Below are 24,645 nucleotides of genomic sequence, written 5' to 3'. Positions count from 1 at the left end.
GGAACTCCTGGGCTCAAGTGATCCACCGGCCTCAGCCAAGAGTATTAAAATTATATTAGAACAAGAATGAAACGTATTTTGATGAGAGCCTTGGAGAGTCCCTTTGGAGTACATAGATTTTTTTTTTTTTTTTTGGGATGCAGTCTCATTCTGTCGCCCAGGCTGGAGTGCAGTGGCATGATCTCAGCTCAATGCAACCTCTGTCTCCTGGGTTCAAGGGAATCTCCTGCCTCAGCCTCCTGAGTGGCTGGGACTAAAGGCGCTTGCCACCGCACCCAGCTAATTTTTGTATTTTTAGTTTCACCATGTTGGCCAGGCTGGTCTCAAACTCCTGGCCTTGTGATCTACCTGCCTCAGCCGCCCAAAGTGCTGGGATTACAGGCATAAGCCACCGCGCCTGGCGTAGAGTACATGGATTTTTATGATATCTTTTGGCTTCTCTGCAGACTTAAAAAATCACTTTTCTTACATTCTGGGTCACATACTATTACCCAATAGCTTAATTTTTGTTAATATAATTTAAAGAAAGTTATACATTGGAATCTAAATTCATATGTATACTATAGTTTTCTAAAAACTATTACTTTAGGTATGAGAGGTTTTAACACTCTAAAACTTTCTTCTTTCAAAAATGCAAAACAGGCCAGGCATGGTTGTCCAAGCTTGCAATCCCAGCACTTTGGGAGGCAGAGGCAGGCAGATCACTTGAGCTCAGGAGTTTGAGACCAGCCTGGGCAACATGCTGAAACCCAGTCTCTACTAAAAATACAAAATTTAGCCAGGCATGGTTGTGTGTACCTGTAGTCCCAGCTACTCAGGAGGCTGAGGTAGGAGGATTGCTTGAGCCTGGGAGGTGGAGGTTGCAGTAAGCAGAGATCACACCACTGCACTCCAGCCTGGGTAACAGAGTTAAACCCTATCTCAAAAAAAAAAAAAAAAAAAAAAAAAAAAAAAAGTCAAACAAACCAATTTTCTTTTTCAACAACTTTCCTGTTAAACTTACAGAAATTTTCATTTCTAAAATTTTAGGTAACCATTTTGCACTTTTTTTTTTTTTTTTTTTGAGACGGTCTCAGTCCCATCACTCAGGTTGGAGTACAGTGGCACAATCTCGGCTCACTGCAGCCTCGACTTCCCAGGGCTCAAGGGATCCTCCCACCTCAACTTTCTGAGTAGCTGGGACTACAGGCACACACCACATGCCCAGCTAATTTTTCCTTTTTTTTTTTTTTTTGTAGAGACAGGGTTTCACCATGTTGCCCAAGCTGGCCTTAAACTCCTGGGTTCAAGCGATCTGCCCACCTTAGCCTCCCGAAGTGCTGGAATTACAGCTGTGACCACTGCACCCAGCCTACCCCATATTCTTAACAAATGATCTATCTTTAAATAGTATAATCCACTAGGTATGATAATCCCAAATCTGTCTTAATATGTGTTAAAGCCTGAAATTATATCCATTTCACACTTTTACTTTATATACATGCTAATCAATTTCTTATCAATGAACTCTTTACTTAAAAAAAATTATATATATATTTTTGAGACGGAGTCTCATTGTGTCGCCCAGGCTGGAGCGCAGTGGCGCGATCTCAGCTCACTGCAAGCTCCGCCTCCCAGGTTCGCGCCATTCTGCTGCCTCAGCCTCCCGAGTACAGGCGCCCGCCACCACGCCCAGCTAATTTTTTTGTATTTTTTTAGTAGAGACGGGGTTTCACCGTGTTAGCCAGGATGGTCTCGAACTTCTGACCTCATAATCCGCCCGCCTCGGCCTCCCAAAGTGCTGGGATTACAGGCATGAGACACCGCGCCCAGCCTATCTTTGTTTTTAAAAGGGAAAATAATCACAGGTATCTCTCCAGAAAGCTCTCCTTAGGATCCACATTATAGAACCTCACCTTATGGCTATAAACACATCTTTTAGGACTTTAATATAATGATTAAATTAAGATAAGACTTAATCATCATGTAGCAGTGGATAATTTTCTAGAAATTTAATAGGAAAGTTATTGAAAGGAAAAGGTGTCTTTACTTTTTGGGATTTTTTTTTTTTTTTAGACGAAGTCTTGCTCTGTTGCCCAGGCTGGAGTGCAGTGGCACGAATTCGGCTCATTGCAACCTCCGCCTCCCGGGTTCAAGCGATTCTCCTGCCTCAGCCTCTTGTGTAGCTGGGATTACAGGCGTGCGCCACCATGCCCGGATAATTTTTGTATTTTTTTTTTTTTTTTAGTAGAGACGGGGTTTCACCATGTTGGTTAGGCTGGTCTCGAACTCCTGACCTCGTGATACACCTGGCTCGGCCTCCCAAAGTGCTGGTATTACAGGCGTGAGGCACAGCGCCCGGCATTTTTTTTTTTTTTTTTTTTTTTTTTTTTTTTTTTTGAGAGGGAGTCTTGCTGTTGTAGCCGAGCCTGTTAGTGCAATGGCGAGATCTCGGCTCACTGCAACCTCCGCCAGGTTCCAGCAATTCTCCTGCCGCAGCCTCCCGAGTTGCTGAGATTACAGGGGCCCGCCATCACGCCCAGCTAATTTTTTTGTATTTTTAGTAGAAACAGGTTTTCCCCATGTTGGCCAGACTGGTCTCGAACTCCTGACCTCAGGCGATCCACCCGCCTGGGCCTCCCAAAGTGCTAGATTACAGGCATGACCCACCGCGCCCAGCCACTTTTTGGGCTTTTTTTTTTTTTGAGACGGAGTCTTGCTCTGTCGCCCAAGCTGGAGTGCAGTGGCGCGATCTTGGCTCACTGCAAGCTCCGCCTCCCGGGTTCACGCCATTCTCCTGCCTCAGCCTCCCGAGTAGCTGGGACTACGGGTGCCCGCCATCACGCCCGGCTAATTTTTTGTATTTTTAGTAGAGAGTAGAGATGGGGTTTCACCTTGTTAGCCAAGATGGTCTCGATCTCCTGACCTCGTGATCCAGCTGCCTCAGCCTCCCAAAGTGCTGGGATTACAGGCATGAGCCACCGTGCCCGTCCTTTTTGGGATTTGTTTGTTTGCTTGCTTGTTTGTTTTGAGACGTAGTCTCGCTCTGTTGCCCAGGCTGGAGTGCAGTAGGCGATCTCGGCTCACTGCAAGCTCCGCCTCCTAGGTTCACACCATTCTCCTGCCTCAGGCTTCCCAGTAGCTGGGACTACAGGCTCCCGCCGCCACTCCCGGCTGAATTTTTTTTGTATTTTTAGTAGAGACGGGGTTTCACCATCTTAGCCAGGAGGGTGTGATCTGCCCTCCTTGGCCTCCCAAAATGCTGGGATTACAGGAGTGAACCACCGCGCCTGGCCCTTTTTGGAATTTTTAAGTGAACAAATAAAAAGCGAAATCAGGATAAGAGCAAATGTCTACGAACAGAAAAACAAATGTACTCCCAGCTCACGTACTTAACAAACATGATCTAGTTCCTAAAATTATTTGGACCTGTAATTATCTTCTCAGGAAAATAGAGATAACAACTGTGTTTCCTACCTCAAAATAATATACATGAAGGCAGTCATTACTTGCAATGTCCTCAATAAATATGAAGTTTTTTTTGTTAATTTATACCTGTTAGCAAAATTTTAATATGGTATCTTCACATTGTTTTCAGAATTTCACAGGACTTTTAAATTAACTGGAGTTCATATTCAGTGTAGCTATTCTACCCAGAATTCAAGTTTCTACCAACAACCTCTTTGCATTTATCTGTAAAGCAGTAGTACATGATTATGAAATCACCTAACCAAATCTAATGTAGAATAACAGATAACCACTAAATATAATTATAAGAACTAATATTTTAGTTCCTTTTAGGAAGCAGCAAAATATTAAATAGTTCATCAAGGTAAAATGAATATTAAAGGAATATTTTAAAGATATCCATAGTTTATTAAACAATTCCTAAATTCCCTCTGAAGTCAAGAAAGGCCACCTCCATTAAAGAAAGCGCTACCATGGCTGGGTGTGGTTGCTCACGCCTGTAATCCCAGCACTTTGGGAGGCTGAGGTGGGCAGATCATGAGGTCAGGAGTTCAAGACCAGCCTGGCCAACATGGTGAAACCCTGTCTCTTGTAAAAATACAAAAATCAGCTGGACGTGATGGTGGACGCCTGTAATCCCAGCTACTCAGGAGGCTGAGGCAAGAGAATTGCTTGAACCTGGGAGGGGGAGGTTGCAGTGAGCTGAGATTACGCCATTGTACTCCAGCCTGGGAGACAAAAAAAAAAAAAAAAAAAAAAAAAAGATAAAAGAAAGAAAGCTCTATCGCCTGGGTGCAGTGGCTCACGCCTGTGATCCCAACACTTTGGGAGGCTGAGGGAAATGGATAGCTTGAGCTCAGGAGTTTGAAACCAGCCTGGGCAATATAGCAAGACCCCATCTTAGAAAATAAAAAAAATTTAAAAAAAAAGCAAGAATTCGGGGCAAAAAGCCAGTGAGGAGCCAGGTGCAGCGGCTCATGCCTATAATCCGAACACTTTGGGAGACCGAGGTGGCCTGATTGCTTGAGTCCAGGAGTTTAAGACCAGCCTGGGAAACATGGGAAACATGGCTAAATCCTGCCACTACAAAAAATACAAAAAACTAGCCAGCCGTGGTGGTGCATGCCTGTAGTCCCAGATACTCAGGAGGCTGAGGTGGGAGGATCACTTGACCCCAGGAGGTCGAGGCTGCAGTAAGCCATGATCATGCCACTGCACTCCAGCCTGGGTGACAGAGGGACACCCTGTCTCCAAAAAATATATATATATAAATATATAATATAAATATATTATAAATATATAATATAAATATATTAAATATATAAATATAAATATATATAATAGAAATATGTTATAAATATATAATAGAAATGTATTATAAATATATAACCATTTATATATCTATATAAATATATTATAAATATGCAAACATTTTTATTAAAATAGAATATATTTTATATATTGTTTATATATAATTTATATATATAATTATATATATAAATAATTGTAAACACAGGAAAAATAGGCCTCAATTCTACAAAACACTCTACAAGTAGTGCTGACCCCAATGATTAATATGAAATGAACAGGTATCAGATATAAGGCTGGAATGCTTCAGCTCCCTACTGGCAGATATGCTGCCAAAGCCTCAATTCATAATACACAATTTTGGAGACCAAAGCCAAAGTATACTTAGGTGAAGCCAGAATCTTATCCTGCAGCTGGAATCTCTAATGCTAGGGACCTCACAACTTAAGAAACTACTCCTACTACTAGAGAGCAGAGAAGAGCCCCTATTGATTGAACATTAAGTGTGTGCTTCATTTTTTGTTATCTTTCGCTGTAGAGTCACAATAGTGGCAATAAAGTTTCTACTTTCTTTCATGGATTTGGGAATAGATCTGTTTCAGACATCCTGAAATCTGAAACATATTTTCTCATAATACTTGTGTTATATATAATGATTCCAACTTGAATGTGGCCACAGAATTTTAAAACCGAGAAAGATCATTTATTCTAATTCAGCAGTCTTCATACAGATGAAAAAATTGTGGCCCAGAGAGTTTAAGTGACTTGAAAAGCAATACACAGACTATCTCTTGATTCTAGACTAATGTTTTTTTCTTTTTTTCTTTCTTTTTTTGAGACAGAGTCTCGTTCTGCTACCTAGGCTGGAGTGCAATGGTGCAATCTCGGCTTACCACACGTCTGCCTCCCGGGTTCAAGCAATTCTCCTGCCTCAGCCTCCCAAGTAGCTGGGACTACAGGCGCCTGCCACCACGCCCAGCTAATTTTTGTATTTTTTAGTAGAGAGGTTGGCCAGGCTGGTCTCGAAATCCTGACCTCAGGTGATCCGCCTGCCTCGGCCTCCCAAAGTTCTGGGATTACAGGTGTGAGCCACTGCGCCTGGCTGACTAATGTTTTTTTCTACTCTATGTTCTGCCTGCTTTGGCTACAAGTGCAAACCATACTGGGAACCCAACCATTATTTCCACATTGGCAAAGTAATGAACATTTGGAATCCAACTTGTTGATAAATTAGGGAACAGCCATAATTACCTCTCCCTACTTTTTGGACAGTTAATAATATACCTAAAGAATCCCTGGATGGCCAGGTGTGGTGGCTCATGCCTGTAATCCCAGCACTTTGGGAGGCTGAGGCGGGTGGATCACTTGAGGTCAGGAGTTCGAGACCAGCCTGACCAACATGGTGAAACCCCCATCTCTACTGAAAATACAAAACTTAGCTGGACGTGGTGGTGCACGGCTGTAGTCTCAGCTACTCGGGAGGCTGAGGCAGGAGAATCGCTTGAACCTAGGAAACAGAGGTTGCAGTGAGCTGAGATCGCGCCACTGCACTCCAGCCTGGGTGACAGAGTGAGACTCCGTCTCAAAAAAAAAAAAAAAAAAAAAAAAAACCACACAAAAATCAACTCTACAACAGGAAGATTCAGCTTGAGCCTGGGTGACAGAGCAAGACTCTGTCTCAATTAAAAAAAAGAATCCCTGGAAACATGTTAACAATTATTTAGGTCTCCTCAGTATTCCTTTTTAGTCAGTTCACCCAAACTTATCCCTCTTTATTTGTTGGAGCTGATGTTCCTGCATCTTTTTGTTCTTGGTCCCCTTTGTAGGTGCCCTATCCTGCCACTATCATCTAGAGAATGCCAGAATGAGACAAGAAATGTTAAATGGCAACACTCAGCTCACGTAAGATTAACTTGCAAATAGGGAAATCCAAAAATGTAACAGCCCCTTCTCTACTTCACTGAGGACATCATCTTTTGTCATTTCCTTATATTCCTTAGTATCGGTGAATTTATTTTCTTGTGAAAGGAATGGGAGGGCAACATGAGGGTCTTGGGGACTTAAGTAGAAGGTGGCAGTAAGAACCAGGGGAGGAAGAAGGAGAAGAGTACAAGAAAGGGAGAGAGAAGGCACTGAAAATAAATCTACTTACAATAGATTGAAACCCATACAAATATTAAATCAAAATTTTCTGACAATTATCAACTTTAAGATAGACAAAAATATAAGAAATGATTGACAACAAAGATTGAGATAAACCACTATAATAAAAACCTCAAAATTATCCAATGAGATGAAAAAGCCCTTACAAAAATTAGAGAATATTGAAAGTGTAAACCAAGCAAGCTTGTAATACCAGAAGTTAAAGAGTTATTACCCTAGTCACAGTTATAAGAATAAATGCTCAACGAGAAAAGCATGCAATTATCAGTTAAAGACAATGTGCAAAGTACTGTGGCGGGTGGGTGATGTGCAAAGTACTGTGGGGGGTGGGTATAAAGGTAGAAAAGGATACAAACAAAATGGAAGGCAAAATAAATAAAAATTCCTGCCCTCCAAGAGCTTACAATCTAATTGGTGATATGATATACATGCATGAAAAAGCCTTAAAACGTTATAAATAATTGCAAATAAATATAATCCAAACAAATCACAAAAGCAATGAGAAAAAATGATAAAATTTATGAAAAAAGGATGAGATTATAGAAAAAGTACATAATATTGTAAGGTTATATTTATATCAATATCAATATTACCAAAAAGTGTTTGAAAAATTCTTATAAATATAACCTTATATAACTCCTAGCACATATGAATCTCTTTTCTATCCCCAATAATCATAATTTTCCTAAACTAAAATGAACTATGAAAACAGTGCCTAGGTAAAAGTCAGTCTCTAGTTTCCCTTTTTTCTACAAACCATATAATTTTCTAGAACAACTACATTTTCTTCCGGGTTTTATAAAAACAATGCTTGTCATGAGCCTAAATAAAAATTTAATTACTTTAAAAACAGCTAAGGAAGAAATCAAAGCATGTTATGATGAAAAATTTCCATGCATCACATAAAAATGTAATGTATCACACACTAAGGTCACAATCAACTTTTATAGAAAAGAGAAATAGCTCCACAAATACTACTAAACAAGATAAGCAGGCAGAAAACTAGCCTAAAAACTTGTAATAGAGTAAAACACTCTGATATGCATGCATGGGTAGGGCTGCATGCACACAGGTAGATTCTGAACTTTCACTAAGTTAAATGCTCAGCAGAAGTAACACAGTGAATAAGAAAAATATGTTGAATCTGTGTAATAAATATAAAACAACTCTTCACATATTGATTGTTAAATATAAATTTTAAGCCTCTCAGAAAAAATTCAAAAATAGCCTTCCTCTGCTATGTCAGTGGTGAAATAATCTTATCTTCAGTGTGGAGAAAACCATTCCCTTTGTGGCTTTCCTTATAACGAAAAAGCTACCTGGGCAATATTTGTACCTGAAATAACAAAATGTTTTTAGATAAGAAATTGGAAAAGTGTATTTTGTAGAAGCATTTGCCTTAGGTAAAGTCTAGAGTCATTTTAAACAATTTAATTCTAAAATTTCTGAAGATTCTAAGTTTTAAATCATAGCTGTATCAATAATACACATAAGATAACCAAAATTTTTAAAAATTAAAATAATTTACAGATTTACAAATTCCACTATTATAAAAGTTTTCAAAATAAAACTGAAAAACTGCACAGAACCTCTTTGTATTAATACTGAGGTTGGCTGGGCACAGTGGCTCATGCCTGTAATCCCAGCACTTTGGGAGCCTGAGGTGAGCAGATCACCTGAGGTCGGGAGTTTGAGACCAGCCTGACCAACATGGAGAAACCCCGTCTCTACTAAATATACAAAATTAGCCAGGCGTGGTGGTGCATGCCTGTAATCCCAGCTACTTGGGAGGCTGAGGCAGGAGAATCGCTTGAACCCGGGAGGTGGAGGTTGCGGTGAGCCGAGATCGCACCATTGGACTCCAGCCTGGGCAACAAAAGCGAAATTCCGTCACAAAGAAAAAACAAAAAATTTAGGTTACACTGCCACTAATAAGTGGGGGAAATTCTACACAAATTCAACCAAAAAACTTAGAGGTGGGTTTCATGGTTATAGCATGGAGGCCAGGCCCACGCTCACCTTGGACGTCTTCCTCTCCACCATCACCATCTTCTTCCTCATTGTAAGCCAGTTCAGCCTGCTTGTCTGCCTCATACTCACCTACGTTACCATCATCCCCATTATAATCCGCCAGTTTAGAGCCATGCTGCGGATCAACAGGGGATTCATTTTCATCAAAGAATCGGCCTGTGAAGTAGGTAGAGGATTAATTCAAGAGTAAAGAGAGAAGAAAAGAAGGAATCTATACTGAAGGCAGACCAGAAAGTAAACAAGTGAAAGCTGGCAACTTTTGGGGTACTGGATATAAAAGGATACATTTTGTGAAGGTTATCCAAGACAAAAGTATATAAGAGGGAAGACTCTGAAAATATGTAATTTTTATTAAGAATTTCTCTTTTGTGTTAATTTTAGTGCTTGCCACTTAAGATTTGAATGATTTCTTAAAGAAATGGGCACCATTTTTAGGAATGTTTTCCTAATAACCAATGACTTCTCTAATATAAGTATGACTAAATTAACACTTTAGGAGAATAAATTATTTTATTACTAGATATGATACATATTTAAAATTTGAAAATCTAGGCCTGGTGCAGTGGCCCACACTTGTAATCCCAGAACTTTGGGAGGCTGAGGTAGGTGGATCGCTTGAGCTCAAGAGTTTGAGACCAGCCTGGGCAACATGGCAAAACCCTTTCTCTACAAAAAATACAAAAATTAACTGGGTATGGTGGTGTGCATTTTGGATTTCCAAAAAGGGATGACAAAGAAGGTAAGCCATCAGAATCCCTAGTGGTTTAAAAAAAAAAAATCCCAAGTAATTCTGGTGTATCTCTTCTCATTTCCTAAGACAGATTTTTAAAAAGACAATGGAATCTTAAGAAAACTGACCTATAACAGGCCAGTATATTATACACATTCATAACCATTAGAAATCAAGAAGACAGGCCCGGTGCAGTGGCTCACACCTGTAATCCCAGCACTTTGGGAGGCTGAGGTGGGCAGATCACCTGAGGTCAGTAGTTCGAGACCAGCCTGGCAAACATGGTGAAACCCCATCTCTACTAAAAATACAGAAATTAGCCAGGCGTGGTGGCAGATGCCTGTAATCCCAGCTACACAGGAGGCTGAGGCAGGAGAATTGCTTGAGCCCAGGAGGCAGAGGTTGCAGTGATCCGAGATCACACCATTGCACTCCAGCCTGAGTGACAAAAGTGAGACTCCATCTCAAAAAAAAAAAAAACAAAAAAAGAAATCAAGAAGATAAATAGACATAATACCTACTGTAGAAAACTATTCAACAATTAGACATTGAAAATAAAAATGTTAGGCACACTAGGATCTGATTTAGAAATGCAATACAACTAAAACTATACTTAGACATTAAGTTTAACTTAGCATAAAAGTAGATTTATTTTAATCCATAAAATTAACTTCCTAATAATGCAAGACTTTAAGACTTAGAAATTTAACAACTTTCTGTGATAGGTCTAAATTTTTAAAAATATATTTCAAAAATTTACATTGCAGGCTGGGTGCAGTGGCATATGCCTGTCATAGCAGTACTTTGGGAGGCCAAGGTGGGAGGACTGCTTACGCCCAGGAGTTTGAGACCAGCCTGGGTAACATCTCTACAAAAAATACAAAAATTAGCTGGGTATGGTGGTCCACACCTATAGTCTCAGCTACTCAGGAGGCTGAGGTAGGAGGATTGCTTAAGCCCAGGAGTCCAAGGCTACAGTGAGTTAGGATATTGCCACTGTACTTCAGCCTGGGTGACAGAGTGAGACCTCGTCTCTTAAAAAAAAAAAAAAATTAGCCAGGGGTCTGTAGTCTCATCTACTTGGGAGGCTAATGCAGGAGGATCATTTGAGGTCAGGAGTTTGAGGTTATAGTGAGCTAAGATTGTGCCACTGCACCCCAGCCTAGGCAACAGCAAGACTCTATCTCTGAAGATAAATAAATAGATAAATAAATAAATAAAATTTACATTGCAATGGAACACTCAGGAAAAAAAATAAACAGCTTCCTTTGCTTGGAAAGAAAGGTTAAGTACAAATAGAATTCTGGGGGTACTGGTCAATTCTACAGATGGTTCATCACATCATCAAGCCAATGTATTTCTAATTGTTGGGTAAAGAGTCCATCAGGAAAAATCGTTAAAGAACAAATTGCACTTACAGAGGCTTTTAAAGAAGGGCGGGTGTGGCCAGGCATGGTGGCTCACACCCGTAATCCCAGCACTTTGGGAGGCCAAGGCGGGCGATCAGAAGGTCAGGAGATCAAGACCATCCTGGCTAACATGGTGAAACCCCATCTCTACTAAAAATACAAAAAATTAGCCCGGTGTGGTGGCAGGCACCTGTAGTCCCAGCTACTCGGGAGGCTGAGGCAGGAGAATGGTGTGAACCCAGGAGGCAGAGCTTGCAGGGAGCTGAGATTGCGCCACTGTACTCCAGCCTGGGTGACAGAGCAAGACTTAAAAAAAAAAAAAAAAAAAAAAAAAAAGGCAAGGCGGGCAGATTGCCTGAGGTTGGGAGTTCAAGACCAGCCTGACCAACATGGAGAAACCCTGTGTCTGCTAAAAATACAAAATTAGGCAGGCATGGTGGCACATGCCTGTAATCCAGCTACTTGGGAGGCTGAGGCAGGAGAATCGCTTGAACCCGGGAGGCGGAGGTTGCGGCTCACTGAGATTGAGCCATTGCACTCCAGCCTGGGCAACAAAAGCCAAACTCTGTCTCAAAGAAAAAAAAAAGAAGGGAGGGTTTGGGGACAACAGGAGACTGAAGTAACTGGAGTAACTGGGGCCAACAAAAAGAGCATGAATTCATCTTAAAACTATTCTAGTATAAGCTTGGATATGTACAATAAATAAATAAATAAATAAATAAATAGAAAAGTTGATGAAACAGAGTTAGAGAAAAGAAACATACAAGAGAATAGGTAGGCTATTTGTAAGAAAACAGTGTCTCCTAATTATAAATCAAACACTTTGATGGGCTTTATTATCTTTCTTTTTGAATAATAAAATAAATGATGTCAATATAGGCAGTAAAAAGAGATTTACAGAAATCTATATTTTCTTTTTCTTTTTTTTTTCTTTTTGAGACTGAGTGGCTGGAGTGCAGTGGCCCGATATCAGCTCACCGCAACCTCCACCTCCTGGGTTCAAGCAATTCTCCTGCTTCAGCCCCCTGAGTAGCTGGGATTACAGGCGCCTACCACCATGCCCGGCTAATTTTTGTGTTTTTAGTACAGACAGGATTTCACCATGTTGGCCAGGCTGGTCTTGAACTCCTGACCTCAGGTGATCCGCCCGCCTCGGCCTCCCAAAGTGCTGGGATTATAGGTGTGAGGCACCACGCTCGGCCTTCATTTTTAAATCAGAGTTATGAAATACAGAAGACTCAAAACATTAGGCTAAGACAAGGTACTAAAAAATATATATCATTTACTAATATTGTCAGACATGGAATAAAGAAATGTCCCACTTGTACCTGTTATAATATTCCAACAGAACAATTTAAAATTTCCTTTTTTTAGGTGTTTGATGATCTGACTAGCCTAAATTAAGTCAAAATTTTAATACTATAATTACATAGATACTCAGATAATAAAAATATCAACAAGAATGAATAATGACACAATTGCCCTTTGTTAAACAGTGATCTGTGCTATTATATATACAGAATTATCACGTTTGGAGAAATATTTATAGCTAACCTTTAATACTGGGCTTCCAACATTTCACAGACAACAAAAGTTGAAAAACACAGAACCAACTTACACAGAGTTGCCAATCAAGTTAAGGAGATCAGACAAACTTTGCATTAAACATTGAATGAATATAACGGTACAGACAAAAATGCATAATACTGATCAATATAAGGGACTGCTAAATTATTCAACATTTAAGGGCCACATGTCAATGTGAGAAAAGGGAAAGTTCAAAAAGAAGACAATTATATTAGACTATGACAGGGAAAGAAAGAAGCACTGAAAGAACAGGTAAGAACAAAGATGGGGTATTTAGAAGATAGTAAAGAGATTAATTTGACTGGATTTATATGAGAAAGTTAGAGTAAGTTTGAACAAGCAAATTACAGATAATTACGGGGCCAGGCATGGTGGCTCACGCCTGTAATCCCAGAATTTTGGGAGGCCAAGGTGGGTGGATCACCAGAGGTAAGGAGTTTGAGACCAGCCTGGCCAACATGGAGAAACCCCATCTCTATTAAAAATACAAAAAATTAGCTGGCTGTGGTGGTGGGTGGCTGTAATCCCAGCTACTTGGGAGGCTGAGGCAGGAGAATCGCTTGAACCCGGGAGGCGGAGGTTGTAGTGAGCTGAGATTGCTCTATTTGCACTCCAGCCTGGGCAACAAGAGTGAACCTCTTGTCTCAAAAAAAAAAAAAAAAAAAAAAGGCTCCTATATTCACTTGTGTTCATTGTTTAAATCCAATGACAAAGTATATAGAATCTCCTATATTCACTTATGGTCACTGTTTAAATCCAATGACAAAGTATAATGGAAGTATCTACAATGCTTTCATCCATCCATGGTTCACTGATGTATGTGATAGGTATTGCACTATGCACTGTGATACAAAAATAAATCATAAATCTACAGTTGGGCATGGTGGCGCACACCTGTAGTCTCAGCTACTCAGGAGGCTTCAGCCTAGGAGTTTCAGGCTGCAGTAAGCTATGATCATACCACTGCATTCCAGCCTGGGTGACAGGATGAGACTCTGTCTCAAAAATAAAAACAGAAAGCAAAAATAACATCCTATCTTCATCTCCTATAACTGAGTATAGTAAGGAAAACAGATAAGTAAACAAATTAGGAAGTGATAATACGTGTGCTATTGCACACTGCTCTAGAAAGTAACATCTGAACATGGAGACAACTGAACATGGCTTCAGTTGGCTTCCTTTTGATACAGTGAGTTTGAACATTATGTAGGAGGCAATAACCAGTAGTCAAGATTTCTTTTAAGCTCCCTGAGAACTGAAATCTGATCTGCCTTATGCCCTACAGTATCTCCAGTATCTATTTAGGTAAGAAGCTATGAGGACTTACACTAGGAAGACGGAGGAAATGTTAGAAACTGATGAATCAGATACATTTGAAAATGACAAAATGAATATATGTCATAATGGAGCAGAAAGAGTCAAAGGATGATTCCAAATCCTAGCCTGGAAACTATAATTAATGCTACCTATATCCCAAATTGGGAAGGTATGAGAAAGCAAATGTTGCTTTAGATAAACTGAATTTGGGACTACAGTATGACATCCAAATGAAAATGTTTTATAGACACATGGCTATATGGATCTAGAATGTAGGTGCAAAGTGAGGGCTAAACATGTAGATTTAAAACTCATAAATTTCAAGGTGATCGGTTAAACTATCAGAATATAATTTTAGGAAATAAATATTTACAGAAAACAGCTATAAGTCAAAGAAGTGATCTTGGGGAATGACAATATTTAAGAAGAGAAAAAAGAAGTAATGAGGGCAAAGTTATCATTTGATGGTATAAATCTATGATGTGTGTGTGTGTGTGTGTGTGTGTGTGTGTGTGGTTTTTTTTTTTTTTTTTTTTGAGACGGAGTCTCACTCTGTCACCCAGGCTGGAGTGCAGTGGCGCGATCTCAGCTCACTGCAAGCTCCGCCTCCCAGGTTCATGCCATTCTCCTGCCTCAGCCTCCTGAGTAGCTGGGACTACAGGCGCCCACCACCAAGCCCGGCTAATTTTTTGTATTTTTAGTAGAGATGGGGTTTCACCGTGTTAGCCAGGATGATCTTGATCTCCTGACCTCGTGATCGGCCTGCCTCGGCCTCCCAAAGTGCTGGGATTACAGGGGTGAGCCAACACACCTGGCCTATGATGTGTATTAACAGGAATTAAATAGTAGACTTCATCTCTGAGGCATTTCAACTTTTTACAACCTTTAATACAGTTCTGCTGCTCCGTAACAAAACTGTTAAATCTGTGCCCAGCTAGGGGAGTAATAAAGTAATTATATTTAGTTTGGATCCTAGATTTCCTTATATTGTTGCAAAATTCAATTGTGCGCTTGAATATTATTTTCACTCTGGTGGCCAGCTGAAAATGATTTGATTATCAGCAACAATATAGCTTCATCCCAATAGTTTAAACATGAGAACACAAAGAAACAACACACCCACTAGCTATTGAAAGTCTTTGAGTTGTATCAAGTTTGAAAAATTGTAACAGATTATTTTCAATATTTAAATTCCTTTTCTGGGCTAAGTGAGCTAAAGTCTATTAAATATGTAATAAGCATGTATGGCATGTATATGAAGTAATTTTTCATACATTTTACTTTAATTCATATACCACGTGGTCTAACTTCATATGCTCCACATCACCTAATTAGGCATTTAACGCGCTTTTCAATTCACGCTAAACAACACAATAAAACTTCAAACAGAATGCTAGACATTCTGTAAGACATCTCAAATATCAGACTACAAACTTCAGAAACTAGTAGAGAAAAAAATGAGTAAGGGCTTTGGTCATGTGGAATAGATAAACTTTAACCTTTTCCATTTACAAAGGCATCGTTTGAATACAACTATCCTTTTAAACTAGTGAGTTTTATTGGGAAGGTATGAGAAAGCAAATGTTAAATGAGAAAGCAAATGTAGCCATTTCTCGTGGCTAAAATTTTATGTTTTATTAAAAAAAAATTTTTTTTTGATGGAGTCTCACTCTGTTGCCCAGGCTGGAGTGCAGTGTTGCAATCTCGGCTCACCACAACCTCCATTTCCTGGGTTCAAGTGATTCTTCTGCCTCAGCCTCTCCAGTAGCTGGGATTACAGGGGTTTACCACAACACCCATGTAATTTTTTTTGCATTTTTAGGAGAGACGGGGTTTCGCCATGTTGGCCAGGCTGGTCTCGAACTCCTGACTTCAAATGATCTGCCCACCTCGGCCTCCCAAAGTGCTGGGATTACAGTCATGAGCCACCACACTCGGCCTCATGGCTAAAATTTTAAAATAAAGTTATAAAGTCTTTACTTTTGTCTGTCTGTATTATGTGTACAGGTATACATGTATGTTTGTATATTGTCTACATGGTATCACTGACCTATAAATAAATGAACACTTATAAATTAAATAACTAGCCTGCATGCTTTTCAAGTTCATATGAATTTGGCAATCTTTGGTAAATAAAGATAGCTTTATTTTTTATTTTATTTTATTATATTTTTGAGACGGAGTCTTGTTCTATCGCCAGGCTGGAGTGCAGTAGCGTGATCTCAGCTCACTGCAACCTCTGCCTCCTGGGTTCAAGCGATTCTCCTGCCTCAGCCTCCTGAGTAGGTGGGACTACAGGCGCGTACCACCACACCCAGCTGATTTTTGCATTTTTAGTAGAGACGGGGTTTCACCATGTAGGCCAGGATGGTCTTGATCTTTTGACCTTGTGATTCGCCCGCCTTGGCCTCCCAAAGTGCTGGAATTACAGGCATTAGCCACCACACCCAGCCCTAAAGATAGTTTTAAATTGTTGGTAAAATAAAATAGAAACACGTTCAAAAAAAAAACCAGTAGAAAATAAGAGAATAACATTTCTTAATCACAAAAGGGTATTTCAATCAAGAAAAACTAGGCCGTATATTTTAATTCTGTACTATAAGTCAAAGGAAACACCAAGATGAGTCACTTTTGCTTCATTAGTCTGATGTTCGTTTACGGGTTTCAATTTCTCAACTATTTTATTTTTAAAAGTTTATATTTTGGCCGGGCGCAGTGGCTCACGCTTGTAATACCAGCACTTTGGGAGGCTGAGGCGGGCGGATCACAAGGTCAGGAAATCGAGACCACAGTGAAACCCTGTCTCTACTAAAAATACAAAAAAAAAAAAAATTAGCCGGGCGTGGTGGCGGGCGCCTGTAGTCCCAGCTCCTTGGAGAGGCTGAGGCAGGAGAATGGCGTGAACCTGGGAGGTGGAGGTTGCAGTGAGCCAAGATTGCACCACTGCACTCCAGCCTGGGCGACAGAGCGAGACTCCGTCTCAAAAAAAAAAATTTTATATTTTTATGTCATTAATGTAATATATTACCACTATTGTAAGCAAAATGAAACTATTAGAGCTAGTTACAATAAACCTAGAGAGAATGAAAAGGAAAGTTTAAGGAAGGCAGCCTCTTTTTTCTAGCCTTCATCTATTGGCAGTATTCACTTTCATTTATTCATTTGGTAGTTAACACATTCAACTGATCTTGCATTATTCAATTTAATACCTAGAGTTGTGACTATTTCAAGTACCCTGAAGGTAAATGACACGTGATGACTTATAATCTGTTGAGATATGAGTTATAATCATGAGAGGTGGGAGGTTGGGGTGTACAAACTGTAACAAAAATGTTACTGCAGGCTTTCTTCACAAAACAATTGTAGGAAAACTATTGACTGGCTTTTGAATTGATTTCATTATCAGGAACATATTAGGGCAAAAAGACCACATTTCTATCTCAAGGGATATAGGCCCTGCATATAGTAGGCACAGGAAGCAATCTATTCACTGATGGACTGGACTTGTGGAAGGTAAAGAGAAATAAAGGAAATGAAAGAAGCATGGTAGCTAGAATTTATGGCAAACAGCATCTGAACAACCTTACCATCTCCCCGTTTCCAAGGCAAACCTATACTATCTAGATTTGTGTAGATACACTCTATGATGTTTGCAATGATGAAATCAACTAAAAACCACCTTTCTCAGAATGTATCCCCTGTTGTGATGCAATGTATTACGTGGTTGCTCAAACCATGTACATTCCAAAGAAAGCTTTGTTTTCAAGACTGGCCCTTGGCTGGATTCTGAGAGATAACCTCTGAGCCCATGAAATATTCTGCTTTATAAATGTTTTTGTATGCCTGAGGCCTGAGCCATTATGTACCAGTCTGATGAGGTCAATTCATCCTACAAAGTGATTTATGGTGAATAGAGTTGTTCCTCCCTCAGTATCCACTGAGGACTTGTCCAGGACCCCAGCAGATACCAAAATCCACAGATGTTAAAGTCCCTTGTATAAAATAGCACAGTAGGTCAGGCACGGTGGCTCATGCCTGTAATCCTAGCACTTTGGGAGGCTGAGGCGGGTGGATCACTTGAGGTCAGGAGTTTGAGACCAGCCTGGCCAACATAGTGAAACCCCATCTCTAACTAAAAATACAAAAACTAGCTGGGTGTTGTGGCATGCGCCTGTAATCTCAGCTACTCAGGAGGCTGAGGGAGGAGAATCATTTGAACCTGTGAGGTGGAGATTGCAGTGAGCCAAGATTGCGCCACTGCACTCCAGCCTGGGCGACAAACGCTTGAATGTGGGAGGCAGAGGCTGCAGTGAGCTGAGATCACGCCACTGCATTCCAGCTTAGGCAATACAGCGAGACTGTGTCTCAAAACAAACAAACAAACAAAAAAAGAGCATTATAATAAATCTTCATATCTGATAGTGGAAGTCTTTACACTTTATTCCTTTTATAAATTGTCTTGGCTATTCTTATTCCTTTGCAGTTTCCATACACATTTTAGAGTCAGCTTATCAGATTCCACCCAAAACCCCCAAACTCTGCTGGGATTATAATTGGGATGGCAATGAAGTTCTAGATTAATATGGGAGGAATTGACATAATTACAACATTGAGCATTCCAATCCATGGATATGGATTTATTTATATATTAATTAATTTCTGTGAACAATATTTTGTAGCTTATAGAGGTTCTTGTAAATCTTTGTAAGAACTTTTCAAGGTATCTGATGTCTTTTTATGCTATTAAAAAGTTTCTTTTTAAAAGTTTCACTATGTTTACTGCTGCTATATACAGAAATATAATTTGTATATAAATCTTGCATGTAATAACTTTGCTAAATACATTTGTTTATAAATTGTTTTGAGTTTTCTACATATAAAATCATATTGTCTACAAATAATATCAGCTTATCAGTTATATTTCTTCCTTTCCAATCTCTATACTCTTTATTTCCTTTTCTGTGCTTTATTTCATTGATTAGAATCTACAGTGAAAAGCAGAATAGAAGTGATGATGGTGGGTATCCTTTTCTAGATCTCAAGGGAAGGTTTTTGAGAATTAATCATTAAATTTGATATTTGTCATAGGATGCTTAAAATACTCTATCGAGTTAAGGAAATTACTTTCTAACCCTACTTTGCTTAAAATTGGTTGTTTTATCATAAATGCATGAATTTCCTCAAATGCTCACTTTACATCTTTTGAGATGATTTTCCTCATATATTTTGTTAATGTGGTAAATTACATAGATCGCTTTTCAAATATTAAACAATCTTGAATTTTCAGATTAAATCCAACATGGTCATCATGTATATAATTTTTATCTGTCTCTGGATTTGACTTGCTAATGTTTTGTTCAGAATTTTTTTTTTTTTTTTTGAGACCGAGTCTCGCTTTGTCACCAGGCTGGAGTGCAGTGGCACAATCTTGGCTCACTGCAACCTCCGCCTCCCGGGTTCAAGCGATTCTCCACCCTCAGCCTCCTAAGTAGCTGGTACTATATGTGCGCACCACCGCACCCAGCTAATTTTTGTATTTTTAGTAGAGACAGGGTTTCACCATGTTGACCAGGCTGGTCTCAAACTCCTGACCTCAGGTGATCCACCTGCCTTGGCCTCCCAAAGTGCTGGGATTTACAGGCATGATCTATCGTGCCTGGCCTTGTTTAGGATTTTTATATCTATGTTAATAAGAGAAACTGCTATAATTTTTCTTTCTCATAATATTCTTAGTTTTGCTGTCCAACTTATGCTGGTCTCATAAAATGGGTTGGGGAGTGTTTTTTTCCTTTTCAATTCTCTGAAAGTTTATGTTACATTGGTTGTATTCTTTCATGTTTGAAAGAATTCACCAGCTGGGTGTGGTGGCTCACACCTGTAATCCCAGCACTTTGGGAGGCCAAGCCAGGAGCATCACCTGAGGTTGGGAGTTCAAGACCAGCCTGACCAACATGGAGAAACCCTGTCTCTACTAAAAATACAAAATTAGCAGGGCATGGTGGCACGTGCCTGTAATCTCAGCTACTCGGGAGGCTGAGGCAGGAGAATAGCTTGAACCTGGGAGGCAGAGGTTGCGGTGAGCTGAGATTGCGCCATTGCACTCCAGCCTGGGCAACAAGAGCAAAACTCCATCTCAAAAATAAATAAATAAATAAAAAATAAAGAATTCATCAATGAAACCATTTAGGTACCAAAATATTAACTTACAGATTCAATATGTTAATAGACATGGAACTATTCAGATTTTCCCTATCTTTTTCTGTCAGTTTTGTATAGAAGTGTTTTTCTAGGACATTGGCCATTTCATCTAACTTTGCAAATGTTTTGGCATTAAATTAATAATTAATAATACCTCTTATCATGTGTCCTTTAATATTATTTGTAGGATCTATATTGATGTTCTTTTTTTTTCATTTTTGTTATTGAGAATTTGTGTCATCTCTTCCTGTCTTAATGTGTGCTGACGATCTTTCCAATTTCTTTTTTTTTTTTTGAGATGGAGTCTCACTTTGTCGCCCAGGCTGGAGTACAGTGGCGCAATCTTGGCTCACTGCAACCTCCGCCTCCCGGGTTCACGCCATTCTCCTGCCTCAGCCTCCCAAGTAGCTGGGACTACAGGCGCCCGCCACCACGACCGGCTAATTTTTTGTATTTTTTTTAGTAAAGACGGGGCTTCACCGTGTTAGCCAGGATGGACTCGATCTCCCGACCTCGTGATCTGCCCGCCTCAGCCTCCCAAAGTGCTGGGATTACAGGCGTGAGCCACCACACCTGGCTGGTCTTTCCAATTTCACTTGCCTTTTCAAAGAACCAGTTTTTGGTTTGCTTGATTTCATACAGTGACCCTGAATTAGTAATCAAGCTAAACTCTCATTAACTTTTACCAGTCTCTTTTGAGGGAAGGGGGGAACTTTTGATACCTATTCAACTTATTTAATGATTATTGGTTTATTCAAGTTTTCAAATCTTCATGAGCCAATTTAGGTAACTAATAATTGCCACAGTTTGAATGTGTCCTCTCCAAAATTCATGTTGCAGCTTAATCCCTACTGTGGTGGTATTAAGAGATGGGGCCTTTGGGAGGTGATTAGGCCATTAGGGCTCCACTCTTATAAATGGGATGAGGGACCTTAGAAAAGGGGGCTGAGCATGGTGGCTCACGCCTGTAATCCCAGCACTTTGGGAGGCTAAGGCGGGCGGATCACCTGAGGTTAGGAGTACGAGACCAGCCCGACCAACATGGAGAAACCCCGTCTCTACTAAAAATATAACATTAGCCGGGCGTGGTGGTGCATGCCTGTAATCCCAGCTACTTGGGAGGCTGAGGCAGGAGAATCACTTGAACCTGGGAGGTGGAGGTTGCGGTGGGTGAGCCGAGATCGTGCCATTGCACTCCAGCCTGGGCAACAAGAGTGAAACTCCATCTCAAAAAAAAAAAAAAATTCTATATGTAAAGGAAGATCAGGTATTCTGTGATACACTAGCTTGCCTCTCCAATGTTCCTTGGGAGAATGATTAATAACCACTGTTAAATAAATGAAACCCTGCTGGTATACAGAAAAGCCAATATGAGAAGCAATTTGATCAACAATCACTCCCTACTGTTTGGAGTAACCACCCTCATGACTTTCCATGTGGGAGCTGACATTTGAAGTAAATTCTTATCTCTATTCAAAGCATCTAAATACAAATGGTATGTCCCTCCTAGCTGGCAAACATGTAGGCCTCGCCTGGATTTTCAGTTTCAACTATTTTGGAAGATGTCTGTTTCTTTGAAGTATCCCTAAACTATATTTTGTGTCACCACATAGCCTACATTCTAAAGTTTAAATTAAACTAACCCAAATACATCTTCCAAATATGGTGAAATATACCCCAAAATGTTCTAGCCACTTTTGCATGATGTGGTAATACAAAATTAAATTTACAAAAATATGCAGCTCTTTATAAATATATCAATATAAGTATGATATATTAAGCTATAAAACAAAAATACTAAAGTTAAAGCTGCCAAAAATTTTGTAGTGAGGTCAGGAATGGTGGCTCATGCCTGTAATCCCAGCACTTTGGGACACTGAGGTGGGAGGACTGCTTGAGCTCAGGAGTTTGAAACCAGCCTGAGCAACATGGTGAAACTGTCTCTGCAAAAATACAAAAATTAGCCAGGCATGGTGGCACACACCTGTAGTCCCAGCTATTCAGGAGGCTGAGGTGGGATGATCCCTTGAGCCCAAGGAGGTCAAGGTTGTAGTGAGCTATGAACGTGCTAATGCAGTACAACCTGGGTGAGAGAGTGAGACCCTGTCTCAAAAAACAAAACAAAACAAAAATTGTGGTGATAACTATATAAAGTCTAAGGACTTCCCCTCCTTTTCTAATAGTGTTTTCAATAAAATTTTCAACTTTTTTCTAACAGCATGTTATTTTGTACCTACAGAGTATCAAGTGCTTTTATTTTTTATTTACTTATTTATTTATTTGAGACAGGGTCTCACTCTGTTGTCTAAGCTGGAGTGCAGTGGCGTGATCATGGCTCACTGCAACCTCTGCTTCCCAGATTGAAGCAATCCTCCCACTCAGCCTCCTGAGTAGCTGAGACTGCAGGCGTGTACCACCACACCTGGGTAATTTTGTATTTTCAGTAGAGACAGGGTTCTGCCATGTTGGCCAGCCTGCTCTCGAACTCCTGGCCTCAAGTGATCCACCTGCCTCAGCCTCCAAAAGTGCTGGGATTACAGGCGTGTGCCACTGTGCCCGGCCACATTGAAATTTTTGAGAATAATGATTTAGATATACATATTTGACAAGTGTTAAATGAAAGAAAAAAATTGTAAGTCAAAAAAGAAGAAAATTATAAAGCAAAACTGTACTTAAAAATGAATTTTCAAGCTGGACGTGGTGGCTCACGCCTGTAATCCCAGCATTTTGGGAGGCCGAGGCAGGCAGATCACGAGGTCAGGAGATCAAGACTATCCTGGCTAACATAGTGAAACCCCGTCTCTACTAAAAAAATACAAAAAATTAGCCGGGCGTGGTGGCAGGCGTCTGTAGTCCCAGCTACTTGGGAGGCTGAGGCAGGAGAATGGCGTGAACCCGGGAGGCGGAGCTTGCAGTGAGCCGAGATCACACCACTGCACTCCAGCACGGGCGACAGACCGAGACTCCGTCTAAAAAAAAAAAAAATGAATTTTCACTGGGCTCAGTGATGCATGCCTATAAATCCCAGCTACTCAGGAGGCTAAGGCAGGAGGATGATTTGAGCCCAGGAGTTTGAATCCAGCCCGGCAGCACAGCAAGACCCTGTCTCTCTCCCTCTCTCTTTTTTTCTTTTGAGACAAGGTCTTGCTCTGTTGCCCAGGCTGGAGTGCAGTGGCACGATCATGGCTTACTGCAGCCTCTAACTCCTGGGCTTAAAGAATCCTGCTAACTCAGCCACCCAAGGAGGTGGGGCTACAGGAGCACGCCTCCATGCCCAGCTAATTTTTGTATCTTTTGTAGAGATGGGGTTTCACCATGTTGCCCAGGCTGGTCTTGAACTCCTGGGCTCAAGTGATCCATCTGCCTCGGCCTCCCAGTGTTAGGATTACAGGCATGGGCCACTGTGCCAGGCCACCTGTCTCTTAAATAACTAAAATAAAATAAATTTTTCTTATAACTAAATAGTTTTTGCTCTATGGAAAGCAAAGCTGAATAAACACAAGAATACTAACGATTTTTTTTTTTTTTTTTTTGAGACAGAGTCTTGCTCTGTTGCCCAGGCTGGAGTACAGTGGTGCAATCTTGGCTTACTGCAACCTCCGCCTCCCAGGTTCAAGATTATTGTGCCTCAGCCTCCCGAGTAGCTGGAATTACAGGCATGCACCAACAAGCCCAGCTAATTTTTGTATTTTTAGTAGAGATGGGGTTTTACCATATTGGCCAGGTGGGAGAATCACTTGAACCCAGGAGGCAGAGGTTCTAGTCAGCTGAGATTGCGCCACTGCACTCCAGCCTGGCCAACAGAGCAAGACTCCGTCTCAAAAACAAAAAAAAAGAACAGTATATTTATGTCCAGATAGAATAAAAGAAATGATTTTTATAAAAGAAATTATCTTCTATAAGAGAAATGAAAATCATCATAAGAGTCTAGATCAATATGCTTGAATATATACAAATAAAGACCTTTTGTGTCAAGTTGTATAAAGTTGCATGATACAAGATCAACACACACAAAAATCAGTCATATTTCCTTTTTTTTTTTTCCTTGAGAGAGTGTCTCACTCTGTCACCCAGGCTGGAGTACAGTATCGCGATCTTGGCTCACTGCAACCTCCACCTCCTGGTGCAAGCGATTTTCATGTCTCAGCCTCCCAAGTAGCTGGGATTACAGGCATTTGCCACTGCACCCGGCTAATTTTTGTATTTTAGTAGAGATGGGGTTTCACCATGTTGGCCAGGCTGGTCTCGAACTCCTGACCTCAGATGATCCACCCACCTCGGTCTCCGAAAATGCTGGGATTACAGGCATGAGCCATCAGGCCAGGCCAAAAATCAGTCATATTTATATGCACTAGCAAGAAGTCTAAAAGGAAAATTAAGAAAACAGTTCGATTTACAATGACATCAAAACAATAAAATGCTTAGGAATAAATTTAACCAAGGCAGCACAAGACT

The 24,645-nt window shown here is 40.3% G+C and overlaps 1 protein-coding gene across 2 annotated transcripts in view; it reads right to left on the bottom strand.

Annotated features, from left to right (window-relative positions):
- The window catches only part of GOLM2 (golgi membrane protein 2), a 126,538-nt gene that overhangs the window by 3,791 nt on the left and 98,102 nt on the right, over nucleotides 1-24,645 (bottom strand). The window contains exon 9 of one of the 2 annotated variants that reach the window (XM_009428964.5): nucleotides 8,938-9,105. The exons of the other annotated variant lie outside the window; for it this stretch is intronic. Coding sequence (XP_009427239.1) covers nucleotides 8,938-9,105 — 168 coding nt within the window. The remainder of the gene's footprint in view (nucleotides 1-8,937; nucleotides 9,106-24,645) is intronic. 2 annotated transcript variants of the gene reach the window in all.

Source organism: Pan troglodytes, chromosome 16 (assembly GCF_028858775.2).
Source record: "Pan troglodytes isolate AG18354 chromosome 16, NHGRI_mPanTro3-v2.0_pri, whole genome shotgun sequence".
Lineage (NCBI taxonomy): Eukaryota > Metazoa > Chordata > Mammalia > Primates > Hominidae > Pan > Pan troglodytes.
This window is presented reverse-complemented; position numbering and strand designations above follow the sequence as displayed.